The sequence below is a fragment of the Euleptes europaea genome, chromosome 9 (assembly GCF_029931775.1).
Source record: "Euleptes europaea isolate rEulEur1 chromosome 9, rEulEur1.hap1, whole genome shotgun sequence".
Lineage (NCBI taxonomy): Eukaryota > Metazoa > Chordata > Lepidosauria > Squamata > Sphaerodactylidae > Euleptes > Euleptes europaea.
Window position 1 is genome coordinate 60,758,659 of NC_079320.1, and position 24,604 is coordinate 60,783,262.

The window sequence follows — 24,604 nt, forward strand, 5'->3', positions numbered from 1 at the left end:
ACCCCAACCCTGCCCAAATCACATGGAGGAGGAGTCTATTTATTCCATGTATACAGTCTGCAAGTATAGGGTTGAAAGCCAGGACCCTGAGCTTTGGGCTGGATGTTCTGGCCTCAAAGTTGGAACAATAAATAGGTTAGAGGCCAGGTAGATATGAGCCTCAGAAGGGAATGCTTACTGCTGGCCAATCCAATAAACGGAAGTTCTTTGGGTTGTCAAGTTGGTAAAAGAGGCCTCAGGTAACCAAAATAATGTGTTCGTTGTTCAGGTTCATTGTGAGGAGACCAGACGTATTTTATGATGGTAAACATTGCCAGAGCATCCAGTCTCAAGGATAATTTTAAAATCTCTATTTTGCAGTTCTGGAAGCAAATGGCGGACCAGAAGAAAGATGTTAACTCCCACCTTCCATTTCACCATCTTAACAGACTTCCTCGAAGTGATGAATGAACAAGCCAATATCCTTGTTGAGAAACTTGAAAAACATGTGGACAAAGAGCCATTTGATTGCTTATTATACATGTCTCTGTGCACCCTTGATATAATCTGTGGTAAATCCTGACGAACTTTTATTAGTTGCTATGAAAGCGTTATGATAAATAAAAATAAAAGATCTAAGCATGTCAGCTTTTATGCCAGCTGGCTTATTATACGTGTTATAATATTTGTCACCATTTGTTACCTATTTTATTACTTACCATTTAACTATTTTTTAAACTTTCTGTTCAGCGAAGTGCTGATTCCTTTTGTCCATGGTACAGAAAAGGAATTTTAAATCTGATCTCGGGGTGGGGGAAAGAATTGGATATATTCAGATTCTCTGAGATTAGCTTCTGAGACCTGACGAGGCTAGCCTGGGCCATCCAGGTCAGGGCATTTACATGTATAGGTAGGTGATTATTTTGCTAATTTCTCTTTCTTTCCTATTTCCAGAAACAGCTATGGGCAAGAAAATAGGTGCCCAAAGTAATAAGGAATCAGAATATGTTCAGACTGTCTACAGGTAGGTGGAAATATGATTGTTTGTTTCACTGAAGTACTTGGCCCATGTACTATAGAGAGCAGGACTTTCCTGCATCTCCCTCCTTCTGCAGCTAACTCAGTCTGCTGAGATTTTGTTCTTGAGGGGGGTCAGTGGACCCTCATGAAGAGAACTCTAATCTGGTGAACTGGGTTGGCTTCCCCACTCCTACACATGAAGCCAGCTGGGTGACCTTGGGCTAGTCACAGTTCTCTGAGCTCTCTGAACCTCACCTGCCTCACAAGGTGTCTGTTGTGGAGAGAGGATGAGAAGGAGATTGCAAGCTGGTTTGATTCTCCTTAAAAGGTAGAGAAAGTTGGCATATAAAAACCAACTCTTCTTCTCCCTCCTCACAAGTTACTGACCAGCAAGTTTCTTCCTACCCACCTCTTTCACTATTGGGTAGACAACTGGAGTTTGGAACCGAAGAACTATGTAGTTAATTCCTTGCTCTCAAATGAGCGTTGGGCTTATCTTTCTTGCAAGCAGCTTCCTATTTAAATATTAGGGAGGAGCTTCTGCTTTGTGATCTGGTATTAGGATATTCTTTTTACAGGGAACCAAAATCAAAAATTCCAGCTGGATCAGGCATATTTTGTCCTTTGTGTATGTGGAGACAAAAAGCAGCAAATGGTTCAAGGGATTAAAATGTAATAGATAAAGTACCCCTACGCATTTCGCACAAACTTCTTCAGGGGGATCTGATAAATAAAAATTAAGAAAAGTAAAGTATTAACATCATATCAGTTAAAAAGGTAAAGGTCCCCTATGTAAGCACCGGGTCATTCCTGACCCATGGGGTGATGTTTACGAGGCAGACTTTGTTTGTGGGGTGGTTTGCCAGTGCCTTCCCCAGTCATCTTCCCTTTACCCCCAGCAAGCTGCGTACTCATTTTACCGACCTCGGAAGGATGGAAAGCTGAGTCAACCTTGAGCCAGCTACCTGAAACCGACTTCTGCCGGGATTGAACTCAGGTCGTGAGCAGAGTTTGGACTGTAGTACCACAGCTTAACACTACACCATGGGGCTCTTTAAAGACACTTAAAAGAAACCCCTCTAGGACTGTTCTCAGAGCATAAACAAAGTTTGATATGAAGATACAAATTGATATGGAACACATTCACATAATAGAAAAAACAACACATTCTATATAAATTTAGACAAAACCCTTTAAATTTACATTAAATACTATTAACCTTTCTGTGCTCAAGCATCCCATGCAAGCAATAAAACAATTATTAAGCCTGCTACGGTTGATGCCAGTTTCTTATCTATACAAGTGCTTGCCAGGAGATGGTTTCATTTCACCCTTTAATAAAAATTTTAAAATAACGATGTATTAACACAAAATACAGCGCTAAAAAGAGTGACAGAGCCTGTATCAGTTAACATTTGTCCAGTCACGTCATTTATTTGCATGGAGGTCTGGGTTCATACTAAAGACTATGAAACCTTTTTACCCTGTATGTTCACAGTATGAAGTATGCCTTCAGTGTAACGTGAGTCTTCTGCACGAATACCCATTCACTCAGAACCTCAGTTTGCATGATTTTCCTCCCATGCCATTTTTGGCTATTGTACAAACCAGGACTATGTTTGGATGCTTCAGCAGAGGCTGTCTAGTGTGATCTGTCTGCTGTGGAGGGGAGGTTGCTTTGCTGTTGTAGCATGTTGTTTCAGCCATTCTCCCTTTCAGATGTTTAAACTGAGGCCATTTGTATCTATTGCACAAGTAAGCAATTACATGTCCCTTCTGCCTTTTTTACATGATCCTCTGTTGTTCAGTTAATTACCAAGACATCCAGGCTGTTTTTTAGAACCTATTTGTAAAACAAAATACATCTTAATGCTTATTGTGTGTTACCCTAGGATGAGCGAGTTGGTTGATCGCAGACAGAAAAGTCCCTGGCTTTGGAATGATTATTTGTATCTCTTGTTCAAAGAAGGAAGAGAGCATCACAGAAGGCTGAAGATCCTTCACAATTTTACTGATGAGGTAAGCTGCTGAATTTTTCCTTCGTATAGGATCGGAAATATCAAAGTTGAGATTCACTATGAAAGTTCTCCCAGATTTGCGTATTGAAGTTTTTGTAACCTTACTCATTTGTGTATCGCATTTGTATCTTCCTCTTTGGAGCTCAAGAGAACACACATGGGATATCTAATTTAATCTGAAAACAGGCCTGCAAGGTAGATTAAACAAGGGGGTCTTTAATCCTCCAGCTGAGTTTAATGGTGAGTCTCCCAGATCCAGGGCCACTATACCACACTGGGAATGATTGGTTGCTGGGTTGTAAGTATTATTAGTAGCATATGTTAAAATATTATAGGGTCAGTTTTGAATGTCAAATTTTCAAAACTGATTTCCAGTTGATGGCTGAATCCAGGGTAGAATTGTGGTCAGGATCAGCTGTAAGTAGCTACCTCATCCAGTTTTGAGCAGAGTTCTACATCTGGGTTATAAAAAGGAGAAGTACGCATACTGGATAGAGGATACACTTCTGGATAACACTGTGTGTGAACAAGATCTAGGGGTACGGGTGGGACTGTAAGCTGAATGTGAGCAGTTAGTGTGATGCCACGACAAAAAAGGCTAATGCGGTCTTGTGGTGCATCAACAGAGGCATAACATCCACACTACAAGATGTCATAGTCTTGCTGAACACCAGATTGGTCAGGCCACACCTGGAGTACTGCATGGAGTTCTAGAAGCCTCTCTTTAAAAAGGATGTGGACTGAATGAAGCAGGTGCAGAGAAGAGCGAAGAGGATGATCAGGGGCCTGGAGACTAAGCCCTATGAGGAAAGGCTGAGGGACTAGAGAATAGGAGGTTGAGGTGGGACATGGTTGCTCTCTTTAAGTATTTCAAGGGCTGTCACTTAGAGGAGGGCAGGGAGCTGTTCATGTTGGCAGCAGAGGATAGGACTTGCAATAATGGGTTTAAATTGTGGGCGGAAAGGTACCAGCTGGATATTAGGAAGAAGATATTTTACAGTAAGAGTAGTTCAGCAGTAGAATGAGCTGCCTAGGGAGGTGGTGAGCTCCTCCTTTCTGGCAGTCCTCAAGCAGTGTCAGGGCAAAAACGTATCAGGGATGCTTTGAACTGACCCTGCATTGAGCAGGGGGTTGTACTAGATAAACTGTATGGTCCCTTCCAACCCTATGATTTATATAGGGAAAGGTGGTCCTTCAATTATTTCGGTCCCTTTTTTACCTCTCTCAAACTTCTCTCTTCTTCCACCTTTGATGCTTCCAATTCTCATCTGAAGTAACCTTCTTTCTGTACGTCTTTCAGGATAGATCTCCTGTATCTTTGCCACAGCATCAGGTCCAGAGTACAGTACATTGGACACAATAGCTAATTACTTTATGTGGCATTGCTTGGCGTACAGTCTGGGTTATGTAACCTGAAATGTCTTTTAAAATATATATATATATATATTGAAGGTTATTGCAGAAAGAGCTCATGAAGTAGAAATGAAGGAGAAACATCAAAATGGCACAGTCGGCACCGATGAGCCAAGTGGGCGTAAAATGCGGAGAGCCTTCCTTGATATGCTTCTTAATGCCACTGATGACGATGGGAAGAAGTTCAGCTATCTGGACATTCGAGAGGAAGTGGACACATTCATGTTTGAGGTAGGGGACACAAGCTTTAGTGGGCCAGTGCTACATACTGGTTAAGAAGCTGGGCAAAGGCATTGCAATAGTAGGCTCAGGCATACAGAGGACACCCGGGCCTGGATCCAAAGCACACACACCCCTACTGCAAACCTGTTCCTAAGAGGTGTAAATAAGGAAAACTCTATTCAATTCAATACCTTTATTGGCATATAAGAAAATATTCAGAATAGCCTACAAGCAATAAACATTAGAATTAAAGGTTTCATATGTAAAAGACAAGCTCCCGTATCCTTATTGCATAATGTAAAAATTCTGCAACCTTATTGATTATGTTCGGATTCTAACTATTCAATAAAAACAATAACTTGTGTTCATCTGATGACTCCTTCTTTCCTCTTAAAAGGGGAAATAAGAATACAAAAGCGATTCCACCTAAACATTAGGAAGAACTTTCTGACAGTGAGGGCTGTTCGACGGTGGAATGTGCTGCCTCGGAGGGTGGTGGAGTCTTTGGAGGTCTTTCAGCAGAGGCTAGATGGCCATCTGTCGGGAGTGCTTTGATTGTGGGATCCTGCATGGCAGGGGGAGGGTTGGGGTCATTGGGAATGTCGGGGAGGTAGTTGTTGATTTCCTGCATTGTGCAGGGGGTTGGACTAGATGAACCTGGTCATCCCTTCCAACTCTATGATTCTATGATTCTAATTTATATATGCTTAAGTATGTTGCTGGAAATGATAGGAAGATCATGAGAAACCCTTCTGTCGTCATGATAAATATATACCTACCCTTAGTTGAAATGCTTACCCTTTAAACACACATGTGAAGCTGCCTCATGCTGAGTTAGTTCGTTGATCAAACAAGGTTAGTATGGTCTACTCTGACTCGCATTGGCTTTTCAAAGTCTCTGGCCTTTCATATCACCTACTGCGAAATCCTTTTAACTGGAGGTGACAGAAGAGATCGGTCCTCACACCTTCAGCATGCAAAGCAGTTGCTCAGTCATGCCCCACCCTTTGAACAGTCTTGGCAAGCACCAATGGGAATGGGAAAAACAAATTGTCATTAGCATATCTTTTTTTTTAATGCGTGTGGGTTTGACTGTTGAGCAGCCACTGACATGTTATTAAAAATGAGCAAACGTTAGGCAAAAAAGAACCACAAACTGCAGTCCACAAGGCCCCCCCGAAAGCACTGAGGAGGAGGTGTGAACCTGGCGCCAGTATAAATGCCACTTATAGTGGCACAACGGCACTTATGCCAGTGCCAGAGAGCGGCATAGTGCCGCCACGCATGGGCACTGGCACAGCCACACACACCAGTGCACCTCTGGTGCAGGGGCTTGTGCCAGTGATAAATGCCCGGGGGCAGGGCTGGCATTAGTCAGCCCTCTCGGCATGGGAACGGCCACATTTGCCGGCACAAACTTACACCGGCGATAGGCGCAGCCCATTGAACTGGGGGTTCAGAGGGATGTCCCTGTTGAGTTGCTGGCCGCAGCACTGCAAGCCACTTAGGAGGTGGCTCGGCTGCACCGTCCCCAGCCATGGCTCAGCAACCCCCCCCCCCGGTTGCGATGTAAACCTCCCTTGGCGGCAGCTTGACGGCCATGTTGTAATTCTTGATTTAAAAAGAACCTATTTTCATTTTTAAAAATTCTTATCAGGACTGTGTAGTGGATCTAGAAGGTACTCAGTCATAGACCCTTGCTTGATGAAGCATATTCTACCATAAGTTTACGGTGCACTCCTATGCTCCTTACTCCTTCTATTTTAAATGAGGCATGCTCCCAAGTAATTGCGTGTAGGACTGCAGTGTTAGAGTAGCATTTTGAAAGAGGTCTGGACTCTTGCTAGATCAGATGGGACTCATCATTCTCATGCTGTAGGGACCATGTAAGGGCAGCTACAGGCATGCACAGTATATTTATATATCTTTGTGCCAGAAAGTACTATTGTAATAATACATTAATTTGCATATATGTTTAATTTATATGTATATAAATTATATGCATATTTATATGTATATAATTTTAGTACTTCTGTGTGTGTGTGTGTTAAGTGCCATCAAGTCGCTTCCAACTCATGGCGACCCTATGAATCAGTGTCCTCCAAAACATTTTATCATTAACAGCTTTGCTCAAGTCTTGCAAACTGAGGGCCGTGGCTTCCTTTTTAGTCTTCCTCTTTTCCTTCTGCCTTTGACTTTTCCTAGCATTATAGCCTTTCAGCGATTCTTGTCTTCTGGTAATATGACCAAAGAACAGTAGTCCTTCTCAGATCTGAACCGCCTGTGACCACCAAGCTGAATAAAGCCCACTTATTGGGTACTGTGGCATGTCCCCGCTTGACCCTCCACTGGTGACAGCCCTTTGGGGCAGCCTGCTCTAATTTGGGGGAATTAGGCTTCTTGTGATAAACCTTTGCCAAACTACATCCACAAAGTGAAAATGTGGCAGCATGTGTAAAAAGCCTTACTTGAGGTGGCTGTTGCGGGTTTGCTGTTGTGAGGTAAATTTTTTTAGTTATAACTGACCTGTGAGACACGAGCAAAAAATGAACAAAATGGGTTACTTAACTTATGAGAGTTCTTTAAACGCTTGAGGCACAGGCTTCCAAACACACACCAGGAATGACGTGGGTTTATATGCTTATGCACTAATTACAGGCTCAGTATGGTTTCAAGTACACGTTAACTCACCATTCCATTGTCTGCAGCTTTTAACAGAAGGCATTAGCCTCATGGATGTACTCTTCATGCATCTGATGAAGTGAGCTCTGGCTCACTTACTGGGAGTGTAGAAACTTTCAGCTCTTAACCTCCTCTTAATTATATTTATTTAGCCCATAATTCCACAGGGCCTTTTCTTGGAAACCAGTAGGTTTCTGTCAGGGTTCCACAGCCTAAAATCAGATTAGACACACAAGGGGTCTAATCTTATCTGTTTGCCCTCTTTCAAGAGACAGACTTGTATGCTTACAGGTCTGATCATAACCAGAGACTGGCCTAAAACTGTCACTCTGCCTTGCTCTTGAGGTACAGCTAACCTTCCCTCTGCACCCCTTCTCAGGCACAGGTAAACTCAAATGTCTTGCTGAGCTGTCCACTATTTATATTTATTTAGATTTATATCCTGCCCCTCCCACACTGCAGCAGGGCTCAGGGCGGGTAACAACACAACAAATACATTTAAAAACAGAAACAATTAAAATAGAATGGGCAGCCCATTCCTGAAAGGGGGGGCAGGTGCATGGCGGCCGGGAGCATTGCAGTCATAGCACCTCCACAGAGGCTTTCCAGACGCTGCGGAGAAAATAAATCAGTTTAAAATGTAAAATGGGGGAAAGGCCCCCATAGAAAACAGCAAGGGTACGCCACCAGAAAAGTTGGCGTAGCAACGCTGCAACCCGAGGGGGCGTTCCTGGGGTGAAAGGGGTTAAGATGCTGCCTAAGGCAGCTGTGCCCCCTGGAACACCCCACATGCACACACCGGCACAGGCTCCCACTTCCAGGGATTTGCTCCTGGTGTAGCTGTGCAGGTGGCAGAGCCCCACACAGTGGCATGGCTTACCGGTGCTGACGTGAATGCCACCCGTGCCAGTGTAAGTGCCCCTTATCCTGGGATAAAAGGGCACTTACGTCGGCATGGAGTCACACCGGCTCCTATACTGGTTCCACCACCCCCTTTCTGGACTGCACTTATTGACTCATTCTTGCTGGTATAATCTTAATATTTACAACCAGATGAAGGTTTCATTTTTAGAATAACTTTTCAGATTAGTTTTACAGTTATATCAAAAAAATACTCATTTGGTTATACTATTAGAAATACATAGATAATTATGAAATTATGAATGATCTCCAGTTTCATTTAGGCCTCCAAGCCTTGCATTTCTTTGTTGTAGTGTTTGCATTTTGCATGCCTGCCTGTCTTACCCATAGGTTGGGGAACTTTATTATAATATTCCCCAACTGGGTCTCTTTTACAGCCTGCTGCCATTATAGATTTTTTCCTCCAGAGAGAGAATAATATTGTAAGCCTCAGGCTGTACACACAAAGATCCCAAGACTGTGGAGTATTCCATGCAAAAGGTTTCACTCTCATTTTTACTGCTTGCCCCTCCCTCCTAACACTTGGTTCCTTGTGCAAATCTATTCCATTCTAAACAATCTTCTATTCATTGAACTTCTTGAAACTTAGCAGTTAAGAGGTAAGGGGTTGATTCTGTGTACATACGCTTCCAAAGGAACTATGGGATTAAGGACTTTTTCTCAACTCTGTAAGTTTATTTTATAACATTTTTACTGTGAAGAGGCATGTTATCTCTGCAGACACAAATTCACAGTTTTGAGAACTGCAAAACCAAGCATCTGTGATAATATCTTTTAGATGGAAAAATTGCCCAAAATAATCTTACAGAAACCTCTGGAAGAGCATGACATTGTGAATGGATTAATGGGATTCATTTACAAAAAAACCTGAACATTGCATGAATATATAGTCTCATGCTGCATAATTAAAAACTAATCCTTATTCCATGATGAATAACCTTTGGGTTATAATGTATCCTAAATAGAAAACTCTCTTTAGATAAATTTTTCCTCAATGAGCATTTTATTTTAAAAAAATCCGACTTAAATTTTTAAAAATCCGATCTAAATTTTAAAAATCTGATTTTTAAAAAATCATTGATTTTTTATCCAGCCTGATAGTCATTTACTTCTCTGTGGAGTTGGTGCCCTAGAATATTCATGTCAGTAAAAATCTGCCCTCCTAGGGTCATGATACTACTGCTGCTGCCTTGAACTGGTCTGTCTACTTAATTGCAAGCCATCCAGAAGTGCAAAGAAAAATTCACCATGAACTGGATGAAGTTTTTGGTAAGTTTCTCTCTATCCTGAGCATGTAAGTATCCACTTGGGACAGTGAGATGTAAAGTGATATTATCCAGATCTCTTCATAGAGAATATTTAAACAGGCGCAGACTCTTGGCGTGGGGGTTTACACTGGCTTAGCATATTCAATATTTTAAAATATTTATTCCCCACTTTATCTCCTCAGACTTGTAGTTGCTAACTAAGCAGCAAAAACATCATAAGCATCCAGCAACAAATTAAGAACAATAAACATTAAAAAGTAGTAAAAAACCAGTATCAAATATGTGCAATTTAACATTCAGCCAAAACTGCCCTGACTACCTTCCACCAAATGCCATGTGGAATAAATCTGTTTTACACACCTTCCTGAATGCAGCAACTGAAGGCACCCAGCGCACTCACTCTGGTAGGCCTTTTCTGAGGAATGGACCTTCCTAGGGTTACGAGTCTCCAGGTGGGGCCTGGAGATCTCCCAGAATTCCAACTGATCCCCAGACTATAAAGATCAGTCCCCCTTGCTCCACCTTCAAAATCTCCAGGAATTTCCCATTCTTGAGTTGGCAACCCTCCGCTGGTGGTCTTCTAGTTCTGACGCTTCTTGTTGAGAGTTGAATTAAGGCACTATAATGCTGTGGGGAAGCCGGGGGAGAGGGGGGGAGAGCTTCTCAAGACAGTGTTTGTCTTCATATGCCTTTGTTCTGTATTGTTTGAATACTGTTTCCATACAAAAGTACATTTCTGATCCCCTGTACTTCACACATATACACATACACAATTAAAAAACTGAATGAAATAAAGCATGAAACTCTGGAACCACAGTCCTTCCCAGGCTGACTTACCAGTATACTGGTAAGTATAATGCTGTCCAAAGGCCTCGTGTTGTTCCATACATGGTGGCCTCAAAGCTTTGTGTGTCTGTGATGGCCTTGGAGAACAAGAGGTATGGGCTTAGAACAAAGCTAATAGCCTCTTGCCCCTTATGCCTTGTGAGTGGCACTAGGATTAGAGTTCAGTAAGATAAGTGGGACTATATTGGAGAGGGAGAGGCAGGAAAGTTCTGTTCTACTGATGGAAAACTCAGTCTGGATCCAGTCCTTTCTTGATCATAGAGCCTGCATATCTCTCTCATTGCCTTTGTTTACCTCATTAGGTGACTCTAACCGTCATGTCACCTCAGATGATTTGAAGAAACTACGATATCTGGAATGTGTTATAAAAGAAACCCTCCGCCTTTTCCCTTCTGTTCCATATTTTGCCCGTACATTACAAGAAACCTGCCATATCAGTAAGTGGGTTGCTGCACTATGGGTATAAGCTAATCCAGTTCATCCTGTAAGGAGATGCTTTCCTGAATGGCAATTCTTCGTTGACAGGAGGATTTACGTTACCAAAGGGGACAGATGTCCTCATTGGTCCTTGTGTCCTGCACAGAGATCCCAATGTCTTCCCAGAGCCTGAAAAATTCCAACCGGAGCGGTTTTCCATGGAGAACTCAGCCGGGCGGCATCCATATGCATACTTGCCTTTCTCTGCTGGGCCCAGAAACTGCATTGGTATGTATGAGAGTTTTTGGTTACAATATAGAATACCTTTATTGGCATCATAACATGATATAACATGCCAAAACGTCAGCGAAAATAGGTTAAAATCTTTCGTTGTTCATTAAAAATAATAGTTATCGATTAAAATTTTATTTAAGTTCTCTTAAACCGGGTGAGCTTGATGCTTCTTTCGGTGAGAGCTGAAGCTAGGAAGGAAGCTACTGAAGCCATGAGATTTCTGTCTTGGTCCGCTAAAAGGAGACGAGTCAGATTCCTTTTTGATCTTGTGCGCCAAGGGTCTGGCAGATGGCTAAGCATTAGATGACGGGGTCCGCTATGGAGAGGGCAGTCCAATAGGATATGTTCCGCTAAGTCGGGAATTCCAGCATCACAGGTGCATAGTCTGTGGGGAACATTATGGGGAACAGGATGAAATCTGCCAGAAGTCACTGCCGATGGAAAGGCATTTAATCTTGCCAGCATAAAAAGCTCTTCTCTGGGTTGGTAAAGCTAAATTGTAAAGGTAATTAGCACAAGAGCCATAAGATGAAAAGATGCCTAGAGTGCCAGGGGAACAAATTCTTGGGGAATGAGGGAAATAGAGCTTTGGTTGATAGCTGTATGACACTGTGGTTCATTTAATGTGCAAGATTCTTTTTTTAAAAAACAGATTTTGTCATGGTACTCAGAACAAGGCCTGAAAACAGCTGTTTTAATGGGAAACAGGTAACGGTTGTCCCCTGTGCAAACATCGGGTCATTACAGACCCGTGGCGTGATGTCACATCATGACATTTATTAGGCAAACTATGTTTAGGGGGTGGTTTGCCATGGCCTTCCCCAGTCATCTTCCCTTTACCCCCCGCAAGCTGGGTCCTCATTTGACCGACCTCGGAAGGATGGAAGGCTGAGTCAACGTTGAGCCGGCTACCTGAAACTGACTTCTGTCAGGATCGAACTCAGGTCGTGAGCAGAGCTTTTGACTGCAGTAATGTAACTAACTCTGCGCTAGGGGGCTCGTTTCTTTCTGCGAAATGCCCTCCCATAAAAGGCTGTGTAGTGCATGGCATGCTAGAGTATGGGGTGAAATGGGGTTTGGCATCAGTTTTTTTGGTCATGTTTCTTAAAAAAAATTAAGTTTCTGTAATTATTGTAATGAAACCTAGTCATGTTAATCAATCTGGTACTCATTTTTCATTGTTTTCAGGGGGAAATACATTTCTAGCTATAACCTTTATCCATTCTCACCCAATTAGGATGAAATTTTTAAAGTTTATACTACTCAGCCATGGGCTCTTCCCTGCCTAGAAGAGCACCTAGATGAAAGAAAGCATTCCATTCTAGGGAAAAGGAAATGAAACCCCAATTCCCCTGTGTGTGGTGTGGTGGTTAAGAGTGGTGGACTCTAATCTGGAGAATCGGGTTTGAATCCCCACTCCTCCACATAAAGCCTGCTGGGTGCCCTTGTTGGGCCAGTCACAGTTCTCTCAGAACTCTCTCAGCCCACACACAGGCAGGCAATGGCAAACCATGTCTGAATGTCTCCATAAGTCAGCTGCGTTTTGACGGTGCGCACACGTGCACACACAAATGCACACACATGGTGTGGTGGCTAAAGTGTTGGACTAGGATTTGAGAGACCCATGTTTGAATCTCCACAAAAGCTTGCTGGGTAACTCTCATCCCATTTTAAAGGATTGTTGTGAGGATAAAATGGAGGTGAGGAGAATGATGCAATCTGATTTGAGTCCCCAATGGAGAGAAAGGTGTATAAAAGCTAACTTGGGGTTGGGAGTAAAATACTGAAAGTGACATAGTGTAGGATGTGTCAGAATTTATAATTCCTAGCCCAATCACTCAGGTTTTGTTGAACGATAGACACCCCCACGTCCCTCTCAATGCCCCATATTCTTTACGTAGACATTAGGAAGAATTTTCTAACTGTTAGAGCGGTTCCTCAGTGGAACAGGCTTCCTCGGGAGGTGGTAAGCTCTCCTTCCCTGGAGGTTTTTAAGTAGAGGCTAGATGGCCATTGGTCAACAATGCTGATTCCATCACCTTAGGCAGATCATGAGAGGGAGGGCATCTTGGCCATCTTCTGGACATGCAGTATGGGTCACTAGGGGTGTGTGTGGGGTGAACTAGATGACCATGGTGGGTAGTTGGAATTGACCCTGGTGGTCCCTTCCAACTCTATGATTCTATGAACAGGAGGTTTTTCCAGAACCAGAATTAATAGCAGCATGTGTGTATGGGTGTGTGTGTGTGGTGGGGGGGGGGGTAGGGTTGCCAAATCTGGGTTGGGAAATTCATGGAGATTTGGGGTGGAGCCTGAGGAAGGTGGAGTTTGGGGAGGGGAGGGCTCAGCAGGGTTGTGATGCCATAGCGTCCGCTATCTGAAGCTGCCATTTTCTGCAGGGGAACTGAGCTCAGTAGTCTGGAGATCAGTTGTATTTCCTGGAAAACTCCAAGCTCCAACTGGAGGCTGGCTACCCTGGGAGGTGGGGTATAATTTGTATGGGGAGATTGTGTGGCTGGATGCTGTTTTTACATAAAATGCAAAGGCTGTGGAAACTTAAGAACCAAGAATTTAGATCTGCATCTTGATCCCCTCACATTTCCCCCCCTCTCATCTTTCCCTGCCTTTTGCGGGAGGGAAGCACTTGTCTCAAGCCCCTTCTCCCTCCCCGACTGGTCAGGCGTGGCTTGGCAAACAATGTCTCTCCCCTGGAGGCACACTTACTGTACTTAACTTAGCATGGTATAGGGAACTGTGCAGAGGTGTGCCTTCTCTGCCAGAACCTTCCAGTACTTGTCTGTCCTCTGCAAGTTGTTACCATGTTACCATAGGCATAAAATGTAGAGTGGCTAATATGCCTCTACACCTCATATGTGAAGCAAGTTGTCTGCAGATCAGGGGTGAGGAGGTAGAGACCCTGAGCCGTATCTGTTCATCTACCCAAGTACCTTGAATCGGTGGCATCCAGGGGTCGCCAATCTTTTTGAGCCTGCAGGCACATTTGGAATTCTGACACGGCATGGTGGACACAGCGGGACGCGGGAGGCAGAGTCAGCCAAAAACGATTGCCATGGTTTAACTTCAGTAACCCAGCGTAGATCCTTGTGCTGCGGTGACAGCTGCTGCCAAAGCAACATTTTTTAAAAAAAATCTGCACAGCCAATCAGAAGCCTTGCCAGACAAAAGCCCTACATGGCCCCACTCACTTCCTAAAAACATTTGGCGAGCGCCAGAAAAGGTGTCAGCAGGCTCAGTGGCGCCCATGAGCACTACGTTGGGGACCCCTGATATAGTCCATTATGGGTAACAGCGACTGAGTATTACCATGGTAAACTGTAACCACCATTTCTTACCATTTGTACTTAGGTCAACGCTTTGCGCAGATGGAAGAAAAGACTGTTTTAGCCACCGTCTTGCGGAACTTTTGGGTGGAAACCACACAGAAGGATGGAGAAATTGAGCCTGTCCCAGAGCTTATTCTTCGCCCAAACGGCCCTGTCTGGATTCATTTAAAAAGGAGACATGCTTCTGTTTCTGAAAATGATAAACCCCTGGAAGATTCACTCTCCCAATATAAAATCTAAAGTGTTATATCTTTTCAGGCCTACTGATTTTTAGAAAACAAACTAAAACAAACAGCTAAAAGCCAGAAGCTGAATCTTCCTTCAGTTTTTGGGAATGTTCAAGATGACTTCTGAATGATACATTTGTATCCTTAAATCTGAGTGGGTGGCTGATTTTTTTTCTTGAGCAGGGCAAAAATTATAGCTGGTTTCATTTTTAACGAGCAGTTTAATTTAATGTTTATGCTTATTTTGAGAACTAGAAACAATGTGTATATAAATTAATTATGGATTTAATTTATAATTTAAAACAATAGCCCAGTGCCCTTTTGTGTAGGACAGCTATAAAGATCCAAAGCTCTTAAAAACTATGACATAGAGTTTTTCATCCTCTCTGAGGCCATTTATGCAGGGTCAATTTTGATGCTCGTTCAAAGCTCTTTTTTTTAAATGCGACCTTTAAAATGCCTATTCATGGTCCAGATGTAAAAGGAGAAATTCCACCCCACACACACACACACTCCCTGCTCCTTCATTCCTTCCATTAGCAACCACCGTTTGCATAGCTAAAGCATGGCTGTGGTTTTGTATGCTTCCTTGAGGGGATTCTTCGAGGCGGGGGCGGAGCAAATACAAAAGGTCGTGTTGATGGAGATCTTAAGAAATGTGAAGCGGGTATGCGCCGGCTTTGCAGTCACTTCCTGAATGACGGTTCAGCGTGAAAAACGCAAAAGATATTGTGGGCACTTCATCCTGGGATGTGCTGCTAATTACCATGCATAAACGGCCTTTGTTTAGCCAGAAAGATCTGGTCAACAACCGGCTGAATATATTTTGTTATACGTGTCTAGTTGACATGACTGCTTTATACCACAGCAGACCATTGGCCTATCAAAGTCAATATTATATTCTGTGATTGGCAGGAGCTCTTCAGGGTTGCAGGTGAAGATCTTTGACATTACCTACCACCTGAGCCTTTTTACCAAAGATGCTGGGTATTGAGCCTGGGCCCTTCTGCATGCAAAGAATGCAAAGTGAGCCAGTGCTCTGCCTTGTTTCTGGTTCACTCAGCACAAATCACTAGAAGATGGTTCACATCCAGCATTGCGTTAACATTTGGCTCGATTCGTGTATTCCTACAGCATCATGGTTGCTGCTGAAACTCACTGCTGTATGGGGGTGTACCCTTGCCTCTGCCAACAACCTACAACAATGTTTATTACAGTTCTCAATTTTTATCATATGGCATGGTTCTCGCTCTGAGAGAGAAGGGCATCTATGATTGGGTGTTTCGGCTTCGCTCACTTCGGGAGGCAGGACCTAAAAAGATTTTCACTCCCACTTCCTGTTTCCTGGGATCGCCCCCTTCTCTCCAGTTCTTTCCTGCCTCGCTATCGGGAGAGCGTGTATTTTTGCAGCTCTCTGCTCAGCTTTGGAAAGGTTTCCTATTGTACTCTCTACTCTTACCCCCTCCCCTCCCCTTACCTCTGTGTGTCAGCCCCTGTGTGTTTTACCCCTTTTAGAGTTTTTCTCTCTTGGGGGTGAGGGGGTAGGAACGAGGTTCCCGCCAAAACAAAATGGCGGACGGTTGCCTAGACCAATTCATTATGCAGGGCGACCTGGACCCTTCCCTTCTGAGACCAGCTACAGAAGGGAACCAGCCCTCTTCCAGCCAGCTGGCAAGCGCCCAGGCTAAAACTAAAAAAGCCGCGCTTAAGAAAAAGAAAGCCAGCTCGGCGTGAGGGAAAGCGGCGAAATGCCTCCTCACGGCCGCCCGGGTACAAAAAGCCCCGAAGCTCCGTAAAATGAGCGCAGAGCCAACCCGACCAGACGGCGCTCAGGGACACACAGCGGTTCAGTCCGCTCCGATCCCAGCTACTACCCCAGAGCATTCAACGGCTATTGCTGTTTCGACTCAGGGCCGAGGCGCAGAGCACACAGCGACTGTGGTCGCTCCGACTCCACAAGATGGCGCCGACCCCATTTGCCCAGAGCCTGCCGCCAGAGCAGCCACTGGTAATGTACCCTCGTCTTCGGTATTCGCAGGGGCGGGGGGACTGGAAATTTTACGTGCTGAGTTCGCAGCACTGATCAGGGATTCCTTTGCAGAGGGGTTGCGCATGGTCAGTTTAGCCCCCCCCACCCCCCCGCTTGCATCTGCCTCCAAGGAGGCCTCTCCCCTCAGGCACAATAAAAGCGCCAAACTTGGCTCCAAAGCAGGCAAGCTTCACACGCCTACCACAGGGACCGGATCAAGAGCCCAGCCGGTTCCCTTGTCTGACCAACAGGGGCCCAATGTTTCTCCCTTTTCCTCGGATGAGGAGGGGGAAGAGAGAGAGGAGGGCGAATTCTCCTCCAGCGGGGAAGAGATAGTTGTTGAAAATAAGCAAAATAGAATTTTTAATGCGGATGATTTCCCCTCTCTTCTAACAAAAACCCTAGCAGCATTAGATCTCTCTGAGGACCCTAAAGGTTGCCCTTCTGAGAAACTAAAAGGGTCAAAGGAATTTTTTCACATGAATGACTCCCCTTCTACTCATATCCCAGTCCCAGATTACTTCACTGGACTGATAAAGGCAGAATGGGTGAAGCCCCTAAAAGGGAAAAGGGTTCCACAGAACAACAAGAAGTTTTATAACCTGGCTACTGCCTCAGCAGATCTCCTACGCGTGCCCATAGTAGAATCCCCTGTTTCAGCCTTGCATTCTTCAGACTTAGCCACTGAGGAAGGTCAAGTCATGATTAGAGATCCAGTTGATCGCAAGGTTGACCTGGCCTGCAAGCGCTCTCATGAGGCTTCAGCCCTGGCCGCTAGCGCGTCCATTACCTCGGCCCTCGTATCTAGGGCAGCAATAGTATGGGTCAGGAAGTTAAGTCAGCTTATTCCTGAAGATGACAGGAATGCCTTGGAGGGAGTCTCAAGGATTCTAAAAGCTGTCTCCTTCCTGGCCGACGCCTCTCTCGACACCATGGTGTTCTCAGCCAGAGCAATGGCAACTACAGTAGCAGCCAGAAGAGCCATGTGGATACGCCCTTGGCAAGTTGAGCACCGTTCCAAAATCGTATTAATGGGCTACCCATATCAAGGTGACAAGTTCTTTGGAGAATCTCTAGAATCAATCCTTGTTGAAACCAAGGATAAAAAGAAGGCCCTCCCCAAGGTCCTACGTAGGGACAACAAATACCCAAACCAGCCTTCCTTTCGGCCCTTCCACCCTCTTTCACTCTACAGGCAAGACACTAGAAGAAGTCAATGGAATCCCTAGCGAGGTTCCTTTCGCAAAGGTGGCCGATATTCCAGGAACTCTCGCTTCTCCAATCCCCAATCGGATAGAGGAGAGAAGAACCCACGTCAACCTAAACAATGACTCACTTCCACAGCCTGTGGGGGGCAGGCTCAACCTTTTCCAGGACCAATGGTCCTCCTCCCACCCGGACCCCTGGGTAATGCGGATAGTGTAATCGGGTTATCTAATAGAGTTCTTTAGGAACCCTCCAAACCGGATGATCCCGTCTCCTCGCCCTCTGAACAAGGAAAAGAAGTTGAGAACGCTGGCGGCTGTTCAATACTTACTGGACATTCACGCCATAGAGGAGGTCCCTCTATCGGAACAGAAATCTGGCGTCTACTCAATATTCTTTACTGTTCCAAAAAGAGATGGCAGCTGGCGTGCCATCCTCAACTTAAAATTTTTGAACAAGTTTGTCCATTGAAAGAAGTTCCGGATGGAGACCCTGAAATCCATCTCAGAGGCCCTCAGACCGGGAGACTTCCTTACATCACTGGATCTCAAAGAAGCGTACCTACACATTTTGATCCATCCTTCCCACCGCAGGTTCCTACGCTTTCAGTTTCACCATCACCACTATCAATTCAGAGCCCTCCCCTTCGGGTTGACCTCCGCCTCGCGGGTGTTCTCCAAGGTGATGTTGACCTTGGTGGTCTTGGCGCACCAAAGGGGGATAAGAATCTATCCATATCTGGACGATCTCCTCATATGTGCCGCCTCGAAACAACAGAGCCTGGACCACACATCCGTTGTCCTAAAAATACTGACAGACCACGGTTTCCTGACAAACATCGCCAAAAGCCATCTCTCCCCCTCCCTGCGCATTCGCCATCTAGGAGTGTATATCGACACGACCAGCAACCTACTCATATTGCCGGAGGACAAGGTTGCACAAGTCTGCACACTTGCCAAAAAGACGATCATCGCCAAGTCTTCTCGTCTCATGTCATTGGCCAAGTTTCAGGGCCTAATGATATCCTGCATTCCTTCAGTTCAATGGGCGAGGTTACACGCCCGACCACTCCAGAACTTTCTCAACATGTACCAACAGGACATTGCACGGAAAAGAGACAGGAACTTGACCATCCCGGATCAAGTGAAATCCAGCCTGGTTTGGTGGTCGGATCCCGCGTCCCTGTCCAAGGGTCTTCTATTCATCAGACCTACACCGACGGAGATCTTCACCGACGCCTGTCTCTCAGGTTGGGGAGCCACACTCATGGGCAGACCGGCACAGGGAGTATGGAACGCTTGAGAGAAAAGACTACACATCAATGTCCTCGAGACCAGAGCGGTTCTAAAGGCGTTGAAATTCTTCAAACCACAGATCAGGGGCGCGAACCTCCTGGTCAGAACGGACAATGTGGCCACAAAGGCCCACATCAACAAACAGGGGGGTTCTCGCTCCATGGCACTCAGCAGGGAGGCCAGATCACTGATGCTCTGGGCCGAAGCCAACCTGTCATTCATCTCAGCAGAACACATTCAGGGGACCCTGAATGTGCAGGCAGATTGGTTAAGCAGAGAAACCCTGAATGAAGCCGAATGGTCACTCCATCAAGAGGTATTCCAGCAGATCTCCCAACGGTTCGGGCAACCAACAGTGGATCTGTTCGCAGCCCAAGGAAATAAAAAACTAACAAGATTCTTCACACGATACAAACAGCGCGGGGCAGAACAGACAGACGCTCTGATAGCCCCTTGGCCCGAGGGACTCCTGTATGCCTTCCCTCCGTTCCCTCTGATTCCACGAGTGTTACGCCGCATACGGGATCTTCAGGCATCAGTGATTCTAATAGCTCCTTACTGGCCTCGTCGTCCATGGTTTCCAGTCCTGATGGAATTGTCCACCCAGGAACCTTGGAAGTTACCGAACAGAGAAGACCTTCTCCTTCAAGGTCCAATCCTCCATCCCAACCCAGGATGGTACCATCTGACCGCCTGGGTATTGAAAGGGACCGGTTCCTAGCCCTAGGCTACTCCGCAGAAATTACCGAAACCATTTTGGCGTCCCGCAAACCTTCCACTATCAGGATATACAACACGTCGTGGAAAGCCTTCGCAAGATGGTGTCGTCGTAAAAAGATCAACCCCCTGAAACCACGTATAACTCATATTCTTCGGTTCTTGCAGGATGGTCGCAAACAGGGATTGAAAGTGTCCACACTTCGCAGACAACTAGCGGCGATTGCCACCATAGTTCCCAAGGTCTCAGGGTTTCCGATCACCAAGCACCCTCACGTCAAGGCCTTCCTGAAGGGAGTCTCCCTGGTATCCCCACCGGTAATCCATAGGTTTCCGACATGGAGCTTGCATACCGTCCTAACTGCCTTAACCAAACCACCTTTTGAGCCTCTCCGACGAGTAGACCTCAGTTGGCTGCGAATGAAAACCCTATTTTTGACAGCAGTTACATCAGCCCGTAGGGTTTCAGAACTTAGTGCCCTGTCCATAAGACCGGGGCTCTGTACTTTTCACGCCGATAAAGTAGTCTTAAGGCCGGACCCTTCCTTTTGTCCAAAGATTAGCTCCAAGTTTCATAGGGAGCAGGAGTTAGTGCTACCCTCCTTCTGCCCCAATCCCAAAACTCAAAAAGAAAAGGAATGGCATTCCCTAGATTTGAGGCGAGTCCTGCGGATTTACATTAGACGTACTGGTCCCATTAGGAATTCAGAGTCACTCTTCATCAACCTCACCCAGCCTAATCAGGGAAAACCCATGTCCCTGGCAGCGGTTAGTAGAACCATCACTAAATGTATCTCTCTTGCCTACTCTCACAGTAATCTGCCAGTCCCTTCCAGAATTACTGCCCATTCAGTGAGGAGTGCGGCCACCTCTACCACATTCAACCGTAGGGCCCCAATCGAAGAAATTTGTAGGGCTGCAACATGGACTTCCATATTCACGTTCGTCAGACACTACAAGCTAAATCTATACGCTTCGTCGGACGCCGCCTTTGGCAGACGGGTCCTTCAGAGTGTATTGCAGGACGTCTAATCCCACCCTTTCGGGACAGCTCTGGTATGTCCCAATCATAGATGCCCTTCTCTCTCAGAGCGAGAACGAGCCTTGGATACGTACCGTGAAGGCCCCTTCTGCTCTGAGATACGAAGGGCATCTCCCCGCCCAACACGTCCTGGACAGGCTAAGGAGGTTATCATTAGTTCTTTTCCAAGTGACCTTAAACTAACCTCAATAAATGAGTTAGCTTCCTCTTACTATTCCTCTTCCCTGAGGGTATTGTTCCTTTACCAGCTAAGTTTTATATGTTATGACTGTTACTCACCTGTTTGCACTGTTCCTTTCCGTGTTACTGTTCCTCATCTGTTACACTGACGATAGATATTAACACCTTTACATTTTATGAGTCTACTTCCTTCCTGGGGAGTTTTCGTTTGAGCCCGGAAATTCTCGGAAAGTCTTGAACTGGAGAGAAGGGGGCGATCCCAGGAAACAGGAAGTGGGAGTGAAAATCTTTTTAGGTCCTGCCTCCCGAAGTGAGCGAAGCCGAAACACCCAATCATAGATGCCCTTCGTATCTCAGAGCAGAAGGAGCCTTCACGGTATGTATCCAAGGCTCGTTCTAGGCAATTTCACTGGTCTCCAGTAAAGGTACAACCATGGGATATTCCATGTGGAGCAACACTGTAAACCATACATTTCTGTAGTGATGCAGGGTTCATCTCAATTGCACTTGTTTTAAGGACAAAATGTGTCCCACAGCGTTGAAAACCTGGCAAACTAATTTGATGCAGGAATGAAAAAGAATGCCTCTTCATTTTTCCAATGGGGGAAATATGTAGAATACTGACAAAACTGTATCTTCTGCTATTGCATGAAGTTTCATTCACCGAAAGCACGCCAGGGGTTTTGCGTAATTATCGGCTATTAAAATACATTTTCTTAACACATTGAAGAAATACTGTTATTACATGAAGTTGAATGTATAACTTTGAAAAAGTAGTCCCTGGCCCCCCTCCCCCCGAATGCTCAGGATAGACAGGTGTGCTTAAACAAGCTGAAGGAATGTTGTTTTATTTTTGTTGTTGTTGTGAAAGATGAAGGTTTAATTATGCTTACCTTTGGATGAATTCCAGCAAAGTGGCTGTGTTACTCTGATGAAGGAAAATGTAACACAAAACCATGTTGTGCCTTAAAAACGTATCCCTACTTTATGTATTTCACAATAAATGTGTTTTAAGGTGCCACAAGACTATATGCTTTTATTTCTTTTCTTTTTTTAAAGGTAAAGGTCCCCTGTGCAAGCCCCGGGTCATTCCTGACCCATGGGGTGACGTCACATCCCGATGCTTACTAGGCAGACTTTGTTTACAAGGTGGTTTGCCAGTGCCTTCCCCAGTCATCTTCCCTTTACCCCCAGCAAGCTGGGTACTCATTTTACCGACCTCGGAAGGATGGAAGGATGAGTCAACCTTGGCCGGCTACCTGAAACCAACTTCCGTCGGGATTGAACTCAGGTCATGAGCAGAGCTTGGACTGCAGTACTGCCACTTACCACTCTGCGCCACGGGGCTCACTTTATTTCTTTAATGTCTTCTTAATTCCTTGATCCTGAGCACATTATGTTCAAGAAGAGCCCTGGTTCACATTTGGTTTCACATGCCCCCGGAAGCTCCCAGGCACTGGGTTGGATCCAGACTAAACTGGCAGTTCTCACTGCAAACCCACCTCATGTTCCTTGGAGTCCTCTAACCCCCCTGCCCCAGGAGCAGTCTTTCATAGAGGTCCATAGGCTGCAGTGGAAGGTGGGGGGAGTCAGGAACGATCTGTTCTTCTGACGGAAAACTTAGTCTGGATCCAACCCACTGTGTGAGAACGATGATCGTTCTCTGTTTATCTCCAGAATCCAATACTCAAAGATACACTTGCTTTGTACCAGAACGCACTGTGGATTTCTGCATCGTTCTCTTTTGAGGAAGTGTGTTCAGAAACACAGCGACATTTGCTAAATGTGATGTGAAAGTGTCTTGTAACTCAGTCGACACAATGCTGTGAGGTTATTACAGATGTCCCCTCACATTGTAGTATGTAGGGGGCCATGAAAACAAATTCTAAATGGAATTTGGACAGATGGTTCCCATCCGGTCCTATGAGTTGGTTCCAGCCAGCTTTTTCCCTCACTGAATCCCCCTGCTTAATACAGCTGCTCCACATGGCTTTTGTCCATGCAGCTTCCATGATCCCCAGCATAGCCTTTTGATGGTCAAAGGAGACCCCCCCTCCTTTTTTCAGCAACAGCAATATTGTTCCATCACAATATCTATTACTGAGCTTGGTCTGCCCATCACACTTCCCAGAGCATAAACGTTCTGGAGCTCAGGGCTATCCATCTAACCCTGGTGCCCTCGTCCAAACGGACAACAGCAAAAGCTGTTGGAGGCACCAGGTCCAGGATCCTTTAGCAAGACATAACAACTCTGCTGTCTTGGGCTGAGATGCATCTAGCCTCTATGGGCAGAATACTTGAAGGGCTCTATCAGTGTGCAGGTGGACTGGCTCAGTCACAGTCGTCTTGACCCTGAACAGCCAACTGTTTTGACAGCTGACGACAAAATCTGGACAGCCGATGATAGATACATTTGTAACAGTGGAGACCACCAAGCTCCCGCATCCCCCCCCCTCAGTTCTATTGCCATACAGCAGATCAGATATATGCCCTGATGACATCATGTCTGGGGGGGATACTGTATGCATTTCCTCCCCCATCCCAGCGCTCTCCAGCATCTTGAGAAAGCTAAAATGGGAGCCAGCCGAGCAGGTCTGTGTAGCCACAGCATGGTCCAGGAGACACTGATTCTTGAGTCACCAGTCTCCATCTTTGCAACCATGGAAGAAGAAGAAGAGTTGGTTTTTATATGCCAGTTTTCTCTATCACTTAAGGAAGAATCAAACCATCTTACAATCCCCTTCCCCTCCCCACAACAGACACCCTGTGAGGTAGGTGGGGCTGAGAGACAAGGTCACCTAGCTGGCCTTATGTGTAGGAGTGGGGAAACAAATCTAGTTCACCAGATTAGCATCCGCCACTCATGTGGAGGAGGGGGGAATCAAATCCGGTTCTCCAGATCAGAGTCTACTACTCCAAACTACCACTCTTAACCACTACACCATGCTGGCTCTCAGAGGTTTCACCGGACATGTTGACATAAGGTCTGATTCTCCATCCCGAACCTGGATGGCTCTATCTGACCGCCTAATGATTGAGTGGGAAATCTTACTGAAAGAAGGTTTCTTATTGCAGGTAACAAAAACTATCCTTTTTTTCAAGAATGCAGTCTACCATTCACCAGATGACTGCATCTGGAAGGCTTAAGTAAGGTGGTGTAGGAGGAAAAGCATTGACTCTAGGGTATCTTATCTTACCACAAGTCACATCCTTTCAATAAGAAGGCTTAGCTCAGAGATGGAGTCCCAACACACTATGTATACATGTGGCTGTCTTGTCGTCTGTCCAGTCTCCGTCAAAGGATTCACTCTGTCTTGACACCCTAAGTTAAAGCATCTTTTTTTCTTTAAAAATAATAATTTATTAACATTTGCAAAAGAAAAGATAACATCTTCTGAAGAGCATTTTCTCCCAGCTGTACATCATTTCTCTTCCTGGAGACTCTACATCCACTCTTCCTGGAGACTTGCAAGCTCCCCCAGGC

The 24,604-nt window shown here is 45.3% G+C and overlaps 1 protein-coding gene across 1 annotated transcript in view; it reads left to right on the plus strand.

The window, feature by feature from the left end:
* Positions 1 to 14,664, plus strand: part of LOC130482362 (cytochrome P450 4V2) — a 30,080-nt gene extending 15,416 nt beyond the window's left edge. The window contains exons 4-11 of the mRNA XM_056855070.1: positions 361 to 551; positions 934 to 1,003; positions 2,892 to 3,018; positions 4,470 to 4,661; positions 9,422 to 9,524; positions 10,672 to 10,806; positions 10,895 to 11,074; positions 14,447 to 14,664. Of these exons, the coding sequence (XP_056711048.1) occupies positions 361 to 551; positions 934 to 1,003; positions 2,892 to 3,018; positions 4,470 to 4,661; positions 9,422 to 9,524; positions 10,672 to 10,806; positions 10,895 to 11,074; positions 14,447 to 14,664 (1,216 nt within the window). The remainder of the gene's footprint in view (positions 1 to 360; positions 552 to 933; positions 1,004 to 2,891; positions 3,019 to 4,469; positions 4,662 to 9,421; positions 9,525 to 10,671; positions 10,807 to 10,894; positions 11,075 to 14,446) is intronic.
* Positions 14,665 to 24,604: the final 9,940 nt, after the last annotated feature.